This window comes from Neopelma chrysocephalum, unplaced genomic scaffold (genome assembly GCF_003984885.1).
Source record: "Neopelma chrysocephalum unplaced genomic scaffold, ASM398488v2 Primary Assembly neopelma1_71, whole genome shotgun sequence".
Lineage (NCBI taxonomy): Eukaryota > Metazoa > Chordata > Aves > Passeriformes > Pipridae > Neopelma > Neopelma chrysocephalum.
The window spans coordinates 4,270,972-4,285,496 of record NW_020897731.1 but is presented as its reverse complement, the minus strand read 5'-3'; the positions used below and the strand labels follow the sequence as shown (position 1 = coordinate 4,285,496).

General features: G+C 34.8%; 1 protein-coding gene across 1 annotated transcript in view; it reads right to left on the bottom strand.

Moving 5' to 3' along the window:
- Positions 1-14,525, bottom strand: part of STX18 (syntaxin 18) — a 59,538-nt gene that overhangs the window by 10,151 nt on the left and 34,862 nt on the right. Inside the window, exons 3-6 of the mRNA XM_027686680.1 lie at positions 6,561-6,676; positions 5,434-5,511; positions 5,264-5,330; positions 2,612-2,727 (exon numbers count right to left, since the gene is read on the bottom strand). Of these exons, the coding sequence (XP_027542481.1) occupies positions 2,612-2,727; positions 5,264-5,330; positions 5,434-5,511; positions 6,561-6,676 (377 nt within the window). The remainder of the gene's footprint in view (positions 1-2,611; positions 2,728-5,263; positions 5,331-5,433; positions 5,512-6,560; positions 6,677-14,525) is intronic.

Here is a 14,525-nt window from a genome sequence, read left to right as displayed (position 1 = left end):
TTGCACCACCTCACAATGGATCAACGCTGAACCTGCTTGGACTTATCAGATGCAGGTTTCAAATTAAAATACAGAAAGATTTAGCTTTTATTTTTTCATACATTCAGGCTTCCTATTTATCCCAGTAAATTTTTTCAGGCATTTATGATTATTTTAATTTATTTTGTTATAACCTTCTAAACCTATTTTTTTTCAATTGCATATGCAGCACTGATGCATCAACATTCAGATACTAACTTGTCTTGAGAAGCCCCTGAAAGGAGTAGGCCTATTGATAAACACATATATGGAAACGGTTATTAGGAGAAGTTTTCCCTTTTATCCTTCACAATAGTATTTGTGAAAACTCTTGAAAAATAAATATCATAAAAGAGTATTGTTGTGTATGTCTCCTTTATACATTTTTTTTTGGCTTCCTAACAAAAAAACCAGGATGCACAAACAGTGGCAGTGTTACAAATGAGGGATGTGGATAAGGAATATAATAAATTAAAAAAAAAAAAAAGATCAGTTCTTTCTTTTGAGTAATAAGAAATAAACCCAAGAATATCTTTAAAGATTTTTAGAAAGTATTTGACTCTGTTTCTTTCTGTGGAGTATTATCAGTATTTCAAGTCTATTTCACAGAAACACAAAACTAATTTGTTTAGGTAATCAATGTATTTATATTTTATCAGAATTACAAGGAATTATTTACTGTATTCAAACAAAATAAGATAATTAGTTTATGGAGGAAAAAAAAAAGATATGTTCCTGTTTTATCCCAGAGGAACCAATTACTTTCAGGCACTCTCAGCACTGTTAAAAAAACAGCACCTGTATCCAATGTGATTGCTAATAAGCAAATATACTTATGGTAAGAGGCAAGCAAGAAACATGTATCGCCCTTGGGTTCTTCCTGTCACTGTGGTACATTTCGGGCTCTCTGCAGCTTTCAAAGAGCTGACAATAATGCTTTTCTGCAACTCAACCGGCAAAAGCCAAACTACATTTCTGATTCAGAAAGAGGAGCAGTTAACTCATGATGAAGATACAAAATAATCATCAAATCCTCTGAACCCTTTTCCATGCTGAAAGGAGACAGCTGCTAAGCTTGTGGACCACTTCAAAAGCTACTCATTATTTACATTTATTTCCATAAACTGTCAAATTTCTAATATGTAAATAAATACTGTCAGCATATAAAAGCAATCTCCAGAGAGACTATTTTCCTACCATGAGGCATGTCCACTGTAATTCTAATGTAAACAGGTGCTTTGCCTCGAAACAAAAGTAACCACATTTTGTTTTGGTTTCTGCCAAAAAAACCCAGACACAAGCAAAGTTGTGCTTTAGCACGCCAAGTAAGACATTCAGCTGTTCACCAGTGTTCAAATTATGGACAGGACCACAAGCTGTTCTCAGAAGTATCTTTACAGAGAGATTTAACACAAGGGACCCAGGCATGCTGACGATGGCTAATTCATAAAAACAAACTATCACCATTCTCTAAACCATCAGCATCCTGAATATGAAATAGTTTATTTTTAATGTGATAATTTCTCCAGTTTTTTAAAAATTTGAAAAGTTACTTGGAAAAAAAGTAAAAATCAAAGGCTGCAAGATTTAAACTGAGCTTCTGGTTTCCTAGTCATCTTGTTCATGTTATTTTCACGCTTCGACAACCACCTACCAGCAAAGTCACAAGGCTGATTTCTATAAGCAGCAGCAACCAGCACTTATCCTTATGTGAGGAATCACAGGCTGTGTGCATTTACAAACTGTTTCAGACAGATTCATTTTGATATACAAGTTCCATAATGTTCTAGTCTAGTCAGCAATCCCTCATAAGGACTCCATCATCATCACTTGTGTGGCAGGACCCCTACTTTCTCATAAAAATTAAAGCATAAACTCATAAAAGTGAAAACTGAAATAATCAAAATTAACATGCAATAAACAAAGCTGCATTTCTATTTATTGCAGTGGTTTGCTGTGTCTGAGGCAACCAAAGAACAGTATTTTCCATGGTGCGGTACAGATTTTTGGAGCTAAAAATTGTGATGACACTATGTGGTGGGAGTGCACACTTCCAGAGATTGCGGGGGCATTCGGTGACAAGGAAAGAACACAGGGCAATGAAGATGCTACTATGCTGCTGCTTCTCTGGTGGCACCAGCTCACAGCTGCAAAACACTGATAACATGTTAAGGTGAAACTCGTCTATATGCCTGTGTGCTGCATCACTTATGACAGACTATAAAAGGTAGTAACCACTAGAAACAGCACATAATCAAAAGCTGTACTTCTTACAATAAATTCAGCATCAGGGGCGGATAGGGCTGCAGAAGTACAAACTGGTTAGGAAGATAAGCAATGACATATCAGAAAATGTTCACACGCTGTGCGATAATTCAGTATTAGAGTCTTCATCCAGAAGTGGAGCACCCACTTCACATGAATCCACCCTCTGTATGGCCCTGGAGTCAGTCTCACAACATGCTTCTCAAAAGCCTGATCAGCTCAAGGAAGATTCAAGTCACAGCAACTGGCCCTTCTAACAAGAAGGAAGTACTATTGACCAGATAGGCCTTGCCACAAAAAGTAGAATATAACTACATTTTATTCCTACCTTTACTTTCCTCAGCAGAAAGTTTTTCTTCAGAATCATCCAAAGGATTTAATGAAGATTTTTCAGGGGACAGAGGTGATTTGGACACATTGGTCTGCTCAGGTTCAAGTCTGGACCTAGAAGAACAATAGCCTATAATTTAACTGATACTACACAAAAAAATTTCTCTAAAATGAGAACCACAGATTACTAAATTCAATATTTTAACTCTTGCAAACTTCACAGTAAAGATATTCCAGTGAAGATACAAAATGTACTTAGCAACTTTCACTGAAATATTATTACAAAGGCAAAGAAAGCACGAATAGTATTCCTGGACAAAACACACCACATGCTCAGAGTTGAGGAGAATATTGAAGGCTAGAGCATAAAAATACAGACACTTTATTAAACTTCCTTTCACAAAGGTAGTGTATTAAAATATTTATTTTTTTAAAAAACCCCCAACATTTTGGTCATACTGAAAAATTTTTAGTAGCATGACCAACAGTACTACTTTATTTTTTCAAGTGATAACAGTAATTTTACTTTATATTTTCAATTATCATAAGGGAAAAGTAAGAAAATACAACAGAATTAGCTTTTTTTATACTACACCTAAGTCCCTATTATGTAGTTTTAATACAAAGGCAATGCAAAACATCAGAAGCACATTCTATGATTATATTCTAAGTACTTGTCAAGTATGTTTCAGCATGGCACCAAAAAAAATTGAAAATCAGTGGCAACATATTTTTTTCCAGTAAATTTCTGTGATTTATTGTTGTCTACAATGAATTCTATAACTGCTACACAGCAGATAGTTAAATGCTTAGCAATTATGCCGCTGGAGAAGGTAAAGAACCAAAAAACCAAAAAGCAATGGGCCGAATCACCTGCTGTGCCAACTTCATCACTTCCTCCCCTCACAAATATAATCAACAGTTAATCTCATTATGATCTGCAATTCTCCCCTGTGCCTAACAGAAGATGATGCATTTTGTGTTCTTTTCCTTCTCTGCATTGTGTCTAAATTCTAACCCATAATTAGAAAATTCTGCAAAACCCGGAATATAATGCATTAGTCATCCCTGAGTGACTGTTATTTAACAAGAAAAAAACAGTAGCAGGGAACCTTTCTTAGATATAAAACCTCTGAAAGTACTAGGCTTTTGGTAATTTTACAAAAAAGAACTCTTTTTCTCTCATCTCCTCCCTCTCAAGTCCCAAATTTGCCTAATAATAAGGAAAAAAATACTTATCTAGATGTCTATGCAGTTCAAATAATAGTTTTGAGACTAATAATATTAAACACCATTTCCCCAGCTAACAAAACTATCAGCTTGATTTTAATAATTGCATACATAATTCACAAAATATTCTAATGGGAAAAGAAATTTACAATTAAAATGAAATATAATCTTGAATATCAATAAACACAAAAACTGAAAATCACAACCAAGTACCTTTGTAGAAAAAAAATGCTTATGTTTCTATTTCTCAGCTTTTCTTTACAGGGAACTAGTCCTAACTGGCAGAATTTTTTAATCAAAAAATATGAGTTAATACATAAAGACAACTTCTGTAAAAAGATTATAATACTCAGCCAATTTGTTGAAGAGCTTAGGATGGTTATCAGTATGAAAGGAAACATGATGAAATATATTCCTACTGCAAACCTTTCAGTATTGTCTGATACATACATATTTTAAATTGACTAAACTGCAGGAAAGAAGAGCTGCATTAGAATTAATTTACTTTTAAAGAAATATATTCCTTTATTGTTTGTTGTCCTTACTTTGCACAGTATGCTAAATGTATTTCAATTTAAAATGAACAAAGTGCCTGGGATGCATTGTTTAAAGAATGCCTAGTTCTTTTAAGTGAAAGTACACTTCTCATCACATAAAGCATCAGCTGAAATCCTTGGGGAAATCACAAATTAACTATACTATTTTTCTTCAAGTCGTAATAAAGATTGGGTTATGCACTGTGATTTATTTAAATTGAATTTTAATTTAAATGATAATTTGGCCATTCTATCACATCTGCAATGCATACAGACTCTACTTGGTCAACATCAGTTTTCTAGTTCTTACATCCATAAAGACAGGTAATGAGGTACATCATGTTTCTACTTGCCACGAACACTTGTTATCTCAAGTAGCATTTACTAATAAAACAGTCACTTGCTTTAGCAGAAAGATAGGGGTTTAAAAAAAAAAAGGCAAAAAAAAGCCAGAAAGAAAGAGAACAGGAGAGAAAAGTGATCATCTCTTGTACCTAAACAGACAGTATCCTAAATGGCATATCTTTGAGACATCCTATCTCTGAGACATATCACCAATGCAGGATTTTCTTGTAAATAATTTTGTTCAGAATATTACTTAATGGGACACATAAAAATATTTTGGTGAACTTGTAGAAGTCAAATAGGTTTATTAACCCACATTTTACTGATTTGGTGCTTTAATCTTTTACCTACATGAGAAGTATAGCACTATATTGGCACTCTGTAAAAGAGCCCTGGAATGCACCTGCTGACAGCAGAAGATGCTCATGCAACCACAGATTTCCATTAAAACAATCTCCTTAGAATCTAGGCATGAATAACAGTTTTGTTGAATGTCCTACAAGCAAAAGGTACAGTTCACTATTTTTGACACTACTCACAGTCTCTTCTTATCTATCACTCGCTTAACTCGGATGGCTCTTTGTTCAGAATACAGCTTGCACACTCCTGTTCAAGATAGCAGTAAACAAAATTTCAGGTTAGAAGAGCAAGATTCCTTTCTTGGAAAATGCAATCATCCATTTTTAATCATGCAATAAATACGAAGTACTTTTTAAGTAATCTTCAATGAAGTCCAAGACAGCGGTTCTGTGCTCCTTTACCTGAGCAGACAGGACACCCCTGTGTGCTGAAATACAAAAGAAAGATATAAGACAATCTTGTAACTTCTTACTGAATTCCAAAACAGTTTGCACTTTCAGTTGATATGAAAGTTGTATACTCAAAAGCCTATTTTAAATATAGCTATATTTAAATATAGGTTCTCTAAAACAGCAAGTCATTACAAGAAATCAAAAACTATAGCCAGCTAGTGTCTTACAGTATTTTTATATATGCCAAGGAGTTATATTATGTCAATTAAATTTCTAAACAGGAATAGGTGTCATCTAGCTAAGCACAGCAACACAGATCTAGAGATTTAACTTGCTTAAAATATGGAACTTCTTCAAATTCCCCAGTGTATAGACTATGTGGAAGTATTTGGGATTTATTGTGTCAAACATCCTTTTATTTCACATATATTGATATTTCTTATTTTATAGTATGTAGTTCCCACGCATGCCTGACTTTCAGTGATTCTGAATAATGTTACAACTATGTTTGGATAGCATTTCACAGCTGATGAAAATCTTTAGTATATCGACTAAACACAGAGATACAGCAAGTCAACTTGAAAATGGCCAAACAAAAATTGTCTCTACAACTTCCACAAGATAGCGTAGTAGAGGTATGATCTCGGATTCAAGAAGTCAAAAATGCTGTTAATTTACCAGAACTCCATAAAGTTATTTAATTATCTTAAATTTGGAAATTTTATACCTGTAATACCTTACAGGTGGACAAGTTAGAAAGAGATAACCATTGAATTTAGAGAGCTTTGGTTCAGGCCTCTGTGCCACAGTGATGAATCACTACTCAAGTTGTAAAGACCCTTTTTTACACTTGTATTTGATCAAATAAATAAAATTCTATGCTCTGGCCTCTCTTTCCACTAACATTTACGAAAATGAAGTACAGTGTTAAACAGCCAACGGGACTACACAGATGCAAATAAAAAGGCAATGAGACTTCACTAATCTCTTTCTAAAAGTGTTTCAGATTCACCATGCAATATTCAGCATTACGTTAGCCTTTATCAATAACTGAGAAAAAACATGTAAGAGCTGCTTAGTTTACCTTCTGTTCTCAGCTGATGAATGGCATCAGCACACGTTCTCATAAACACCTGAGCATCTTGATCTATCTGATCACGCTCTGTATCTGTCATCCTCCCATACTCAGACATAATATGGCTGAGAAAAAAGACAAACCTGTCACTTATAAAATCCCCAACATAAAATCCACGAGTACGCATCTTAGACCTTCTTCCCAGGCACCATCTTCACAAAAACTTTTCTGGAACACTGATTTTTATGGAAAATGTAATAAAAAGTACAATAAATATCTCTGATAAAAATGCCACTTCTATCAAATTTTTTTAAATTTTTTTTAAACACTTTTACTAGTAAAATATATAAGCAAGCATCATCTTGTCCATAATCAAATACCGAGCAGATAAGGAGAAAATACTACTAAAAAATATATCATTGCCCTCAGCAATTTCAGTGAAGTGTATTTCAATTCTAAAAACACAAAAACAATTAAGATAATGGAATAGCTCAAATACTGAAAGAAGTACAAAAAAAAAGGAACTTATTTTAGTTAAATATATTTTCATTATCCAAAATACAGAGCTTCATTTTTAAAGTAGCTGTACTATGAAATCTGTGAATTCAAAACAGACTAAGAATACTAGAAAATAATGCAAATTTTTAATATCAAGTTGAATGTAATATTCATTAAAACCTGTTCCCATTGTTTATTTCTATTTTAGGTTATACATAATGCATTTAGTATTTTCTAATGGTATTAATACATCTTTTCTTACTAAATTAATAAAAATAGAGTCTTGTCCTTAAAATATTAACACACTGTAGGTAACCACCAGAAAAGCATACTCTATGAAGGTATTTAACAGTGTTTCCACAGCCATAGGTGACAGGATGATAAAACTTTGCTACAGCAGCTTATCCTATGTTCATCTTGAGTTTCCTGATGATACAGTGATCACAGCCTATTATATCTTCTTTTTTAAAAAAGAGAAAGAAAACCTTAACTTATACGTGCATTTGAATTTACTATTTTTATATGTGAAAATTTCCTCATGTATAATGCAATGATATTAATGCAGCAATACAAGTAAAAAGAAAGGACCTTCAATTTGCAAAACTAGCCTGATACCCTCAGAGATCCCTTACACACTTCACTGCAATAATGCCAAAGCTGCCCTGTGTCTGCTGCAGTCCCTGCTACAGGAATGCCCACAACCAGTTCACACAACCCCACCTCACCAACTCACCATATACAAACACATCAGTTCCTTCCTGCATCATCAATGTACTGTAAGCATGGGTCTCCCAGATCTCTTCCACAAAGTTTTAAGTGTACTCTAATGTCCTTGAGCATTATACCAAAATGTCTTAATTCCCATCCCATATAACTGGTTGCATGTCAAAAATCAGTACATGGTTCATCTGGCTTAAAAATTAGTTTCTGCTTACTGGTCAGCTAGTACACAAGCACAGATTAGCAAGCAAACAGTAAGACAAACTAATTAGAAGTAATATTCTATATTTCACATGTTTATTTCCAACACTGCCATGTATTTGAGATTAAAGTATCAGGGCTTTTTTCCCCCTACAGTTAAAACTATTCTAAATGTCATAAAATTAATTTTTAATACTTTAATACAGAAAACCAGCCATATATAGTGTTTCCATTTATCTTTTACTAGCTGAATTGTTCCCCTTTGGTCAGGACTGACAGATTTCCGAAATTTGCAGCAGAATTTCTATCCCAGCTGTAATTAGTGATTTCTAACATAACTCTAATTTGCACTTTCTGAGAAAGCAAATTCTGAATGATGAAAGATTTGAAACTGCCTGATTTTAGAAAAATCAGGGGCTTTTCCCAACCTTGCTAAGATGACATATTGGCAGTTAAAAACAGAACATAACTCATATTGTTAAATGTATATTTAGACAGACCTCTCCCATACTCCCTTTGCACAGCTTGTACAGATGACTCTTTTTGTTACTAGTCTGTGGCATAAGCAAGTTTTTAGCATATGTAAAGCCAGAAAATGCATTCCTACATCTACCTCCACACAGGCCCAGACAGAAGGGGACCATTAAGTTCATCTGGTATGGATGGCATAATGTATAACATCCTTCAGTGAGCTCTGTCTACAGAGTTACTTGAGCGTGTTAGGGCACACAGATTCAGCTGGAAAATGAGCATGGAATCACAGCTCGGTGATGGCCCCCTGATGAAGCAAAAAAACTACGCTCCTCTACTTCAAATTGCAATAATAAATTCTGGCTGGTCTGCTACTGAACAGGGTATATAAAGTTCTTGTCTTTATGTTCTTGTAACCTGCCCAACTCTGTGGTATTTGCAGAGTTATATGCTTTCCATACGCTTTTTAACACTACAGGGTAAAATAAAGATTACAAAATGCAAACCAGAATTTTCCCTGAAATCAGACTTAGAAATACATATGAAAAAACCTGCCTCAGGCACACTTTATTTTTTACCAACAGTAAAAACTACCACTAGTGTGGTACATTTACCAGTGGTAGTGATATGGTGATAACTGCAACAGCTTTAACCTTGGGAAGCAAGTTATTAAGTTACTTTTCCTAGTTGCTAATACAAAACTAGGGTAGACCTTAAACAGGAGTTTTCACAGCATCAAAGCTAGCAAAACACAGCTTAACCCAGTAAAAAAGAAATAGAATACATTTCCTTTTATAACTGCTTACAGCTTACACAGCGTTTGGTACCAGCACTTTTGAACATGAGCTGGTCAAGCAACTCGGAAGCAAGGATACCTGAAACCCAACCTCCTTGGGAAGGCAAGAATGGAGTCACACAATCATATGCCATTATGTCAAAACACATATGGCATCCACTAGTATTAACAGGGAACTGAAGTCCCCATTGCACTCCCCAGTAAATCTGCACGTGGAGATTATACTGAAAACTCACTCAATCATCATCCTCCGACCTTACCAGAAAATGAACCATTCATTAAAATAAAACAGGCCAAAATAAAACAAAACCACATCAAAACATCAGACAAAAAACAACTGAACAGAAAAAAAAAATCCAGCTGTGTCTTGTATGTCAGAGATACAAATATTTGCTGAGAAGTGCAGTGGCAGTATCACAGCAATGGACTGATCCATCACTAAATCAATAAAGGCCAAACAAACCAGATTTTTCAGAAACAATCAGAATCAGTAGCCAAAACGCACTGGCTAATGCGTGCAGATAAAGAAGGGAGAAAGGAGGAAAATAAATTCCTCTGGATTTTTATCCTAATTAATATGAGAAAACTTCATAAGAAACTTAGGCTGGAAGGCAACTTGGTTTATTTGTAATTTTTAAGATGGTGGGTGAAGAGTAAAATAAAGACAGTGAACATCAAGTAGGCAGACTTCATTAGTCTAGAAAAATGAGTAGGTTAGATTGGACAAAGAATGGAAACCTAAAAAGGAACAGAAAAGAATTCATATGAACTAGTAGTTCTCATATAGAAATTACATTATGGTAGTTTGCAATTCTGCCCTTGATGAAAAGGAAGAGTAGGCAATACAATGAGAGATCAACTGAGCTACTTCATGAGCTCTTCATTGAGCTCAAACAGAAAAAGCAGAATACAGAAAGTGCAAATGAGTTCTGATTGCTACTGACACCTCTAAAGGAATACAGCATGTAGGGACACATCAGAAAAGGTCAAGTGCATGATTACAACTCACAACTGGTAACGGATGCCAGTGATAACAAGAGATTGCTGTGCAAACATTACTATTAGAAACACTTAAGAATGTGATGTTGGTTTGTTACTCAGCAGAGAAATAAAATTATACACAGAGTATGAATAAATTCCAGATTTTTTTTTTGCATTAACTTTCATCACTAAGATGACTTAAAAGCTGCAGTTATTATTCCCTTTAGCTTACTGCTTCTAAATCACCTGGGCCCAATTTAGTACCTCTCTCATTTTGAATAGATCATAGTTCTTTGTTGATATTTTCATTAACAATAACAAGTGTCAGGCAATATATGAACAACAAGTTGCTGAGTAAATGAGTGTACAAGAGAGAGAGCTATGGGAATGAGGTCATAGCACAAGTGTACCTGAAGGTGCAGTGGCTCCTGGAATAATGCTGAAGGTAAACTTGATATATCCCTCCTATCTGTGTGACAAAGATGTACTCTTGAATGGAACTAACCAACTTCCAAAAAAGCCCAGGGTTTTTGCATATTCATACAGTGATCAGAAACATGAGACCAAGTCCTGGAATAAAATAGGAAATGCATCAAATGAAAGGATGTATCCTCACTTCCAAGAACTAAAAGAGACTAAGCAAATGAGAGGTTGATGAAAAGATGAAGTTTAGCAACTATCTTAAAAAAAACTCAAAGGAAAAAAAAAAGCAGAGGACTTACAGACCACTCAGCCTAGAAAAATGTAAGAATAAATATGTAACATTTAAGCACTTAGGAAAGAACAAAAAGATCACCAGTAGCCAAGATCATATCAGGACTATGCCGTAGGCAGTGTAATTTACTGCTGGGATGCAGTAACAGGTCTTATGGATGGATGACAAGCAATCATTGTTATATTTTTTTAGTATGGCTTTTGTTACCATCTCACATAACATTCTCATAAGCTACTAGTGAATAAATAAGTTAGAAGAAACAAGCACCATATGAATCTGAAACTAAAAAGTTGAACTTGGGAGTAGTTGTACACCAAAACAGTAAGATGCACTGAGTTGTGTTCCACAGGATTTTGTCTTGAATCTGATGCTATTTAATACTTCCATTAACAACTCAGCAGAATGGAGTATATGCTTACTAAACTTGCAGAGGCATAAAGTTAAGCAAATTAAAACTGTATTTAAGAGAACAGGACTTCAATTCAAAACAATGCTGCCAAACTGGAGAAATGACATGAAGAATTCCAGTAAGGAATGGTCAGAGGCTCTTTGCTGCAGCAGGAACAATTATCTGAACCCACAGAGTAGAGAAGAGTACTTCAGAAAGTCATCTGGGATCATATCAGATCATAAACCAAACATAACAACAACATGTTGTTGCATAAAAAATCATCATTATAATGGGATGCATAAATACAGTATAATGAAAAGCAATCTTTCTGCTATCCTTATGTTTTGGCAAGGTCTCAGCTGGAGCTTTGTTTTATTTCACCACCTCACTGCAACACTAACTGGGACAGGAGTGGAGAGGAGAGGAAAAAGTACAATCAAACAAAGAGAACACATGAAACCCCAAATATACTGAAATTGGAGAGACAGAGAAAACCCCAAAAGTAAGTTAGTGTAAAAAAATTATTCTAGTAGCATGGATAAGGAAAAAGGAAGAAGCAGAATGGGGATATGAAATCTCACTTAAAGAAATATTTAAAAGCAAGCAAAGCACTAGTAAGTCTCTTTTTGGATGTTTCAGCCGTGCTCCTTCCAGCTTATTTTGCTGGCAAAGCACAAGGGAGAAGAGCTGACGGAGGTGTTACCTCAGCTTTGGGAATTACTAACTTTCTGCTGGTGCATAAAATATTTTCTCCTTACTAATTCAATAAAGACAACAAGTCAAGAAGAAAAACTTGATTTTCCTCCAACAATGTACTACAAAAGAGAGAGAAGCAATAAGCAGAAAAAAAATCAGTTCTAAAATACTGATACCCACAGTTTTTAGTAGACATTTCCCCCACTTACCACTTGCAGACGCTACCTTGCAAATATATAAAGAAATGCTCCTCATAAGTACTCAAGTACATGGTTGTACAACCTTAGTTGCAAATACAGCAGGCATTTTAAAAGTTCTTCCCTTTGGGCATCTAGCATGTTTTAAATCACTTGATTTCCTATTTAACAAAGCTTTGTGCATCTTCATTTACTGCTCTTTTCCATCTAAATGCTGTCTGATGTAAATCCAAGGTAAAAGCTTGTCTACTCAAATGACAAAACATTCCACAACAACCTACGTAAAATATATTTTTTTAATTCTGTGTGGAAGCCTCAGCTACTGGAACAGGCAGTACAGGCAAACCCGAATTAGCACTTTTAGTTTTGTAAAATATTGCTGAGAAATTCCAGAGTGCTACTACAAAAAAGTACTATTTCTGAAATGTGAAATATTAACTTAGTGCAACTAAAAAAGAAAATATAAATAATTTGAAAATAATTCCCTGGAGAACAGGAAAAGAAAGTCTCTACAGAGTCTCCAGGAAGAAAGTCTCTACAGATCATCTACGTGTTTTCTATCAGTATAACAAACAAAGTCTTGCTTCTTGTAAAAATGCAATTAAGTCTAGACAAGAAAGCAGCCTGGCATTGTACAGGAGTCAGTAAAACAGTATTTTTAGAGCCCTTTAATGGCTGCTTCTTTTTTTTTATTGGTAAAGACACGGAAACACTCTCCATGAAACACTGTGTAAGCATTCAATGATTTTCTATTAAGCAACAAATGATGTAACTGATTTACTGCCTTTAGATAGATAAATGCTTAGACAGATAAATACTAGGGCAGGAGGTACAATTACTGGGCACCAACATTATTTTTTAAGACAGATAATTTGTTCAGAATTTTTTCGAAGTATTTGCAACTGAAATGTTCAAACACTTAATTGCACAGAAGGACCACAGAAGCACGTAATGAAGACGCATCAGAAACCACTCATCCAGCCTTTCCCATGGAAAAAGTATCATTTCTATTCAGAAGCCATCTACACCACACTGATTGGCCACATAAGTATCTCTGCAGTTGCAAAACACAATAAATTAGATGTCTAATAATTCCAGATGGGAAGCTCTTCTCTCAAACATTTTCCTTTTACATATGAGGTGTTTTGTGATCAGAATTTGGAATTCTCTCAATTCTTTCCAAAGTCTGATTAAAAAAGTAGGAATTTTTAAACTGTCTAAACCTTGAAAGAGCCTTCAGAGAAACTGGAAGCTGTGGAGGAGTCCTGAGAACCATTTCAAATTCTCAAGTGTTAGTGCACTAGTTCCTCAAACTATATTTAACACAAATATACAAACTGTTTTGGTGGTTCAATGATCAAAAGCCCGAAGGAGCTGATGATGAAAAGAAGGCACAAGTTGTTCACAGATGAAACATCAGAGAAGTTACCAAAGACTGAAGACAGGATCTCATGGAGTACAGTGTAAAAAGCAGTGTAGGGATGTGTTACAGCACATGGACGGAGGGAAAGAATAAAGAGAATGTGTAGCAGTCAATACACTAAAAATGGGAAGGTAAGGAACAATCCTCATCTAAAAGGAATGAAAACCTACATGTAAGAGAAAGTAAATAAATCCTGATAAACAGAAGATAAAGGTGCAGTGGCCTGTAAGCCAGCAAGCTTAGATCACTGCATCAATAGTTTCATGTGTTTTGCCATTTACATATTTTGTAAATAATAGTCAAATCAAGAAGAAAGAAGGTGAATAAGAAATCTTGAGGGTTTTTTGGCTCAATTTAGGTATTTCAGTTAAATATTTAAAGTTCGATAAAATGGGTCAGGGCCTTGCATTCAAATAACCCTTCCTCCAGTTGACTTTCATTGCTAAAAATTTTCCTCTAAAAATGAATTAGAGACATCTCCTCTATAGCAGGATATTTTACGTATGCCAAAAATAAAAACTCTATTATTGAAGAATTTATAGTCTGCAACAGTAAGGTCAAAGAAGCAATCAAGAACCTGGATGTAGCACATCATGAGGAAGTTTTAAAAGGTATACAATAATTCATCTTGGTAACTCAAAAGCTGAATTTCACCAACTCATTGTGCTAGTTGGACAAACAAATAGCAGGACTGGCAAAATACAGAGTAGTCAAATTTCAAGAACAAAATTAAATCTCCTACATAAGTTTCAGGACAGCCTTTTAATATTAAATTGTTCAAAAATTGTCCCCATTATGTAAGTATTGAAAAGTTACTGAAACTGCTTTTGAAGGAGGCCTTTGCTAAGACTGTCAGACTGACAGCATGGATGCTGTGATGCTCTT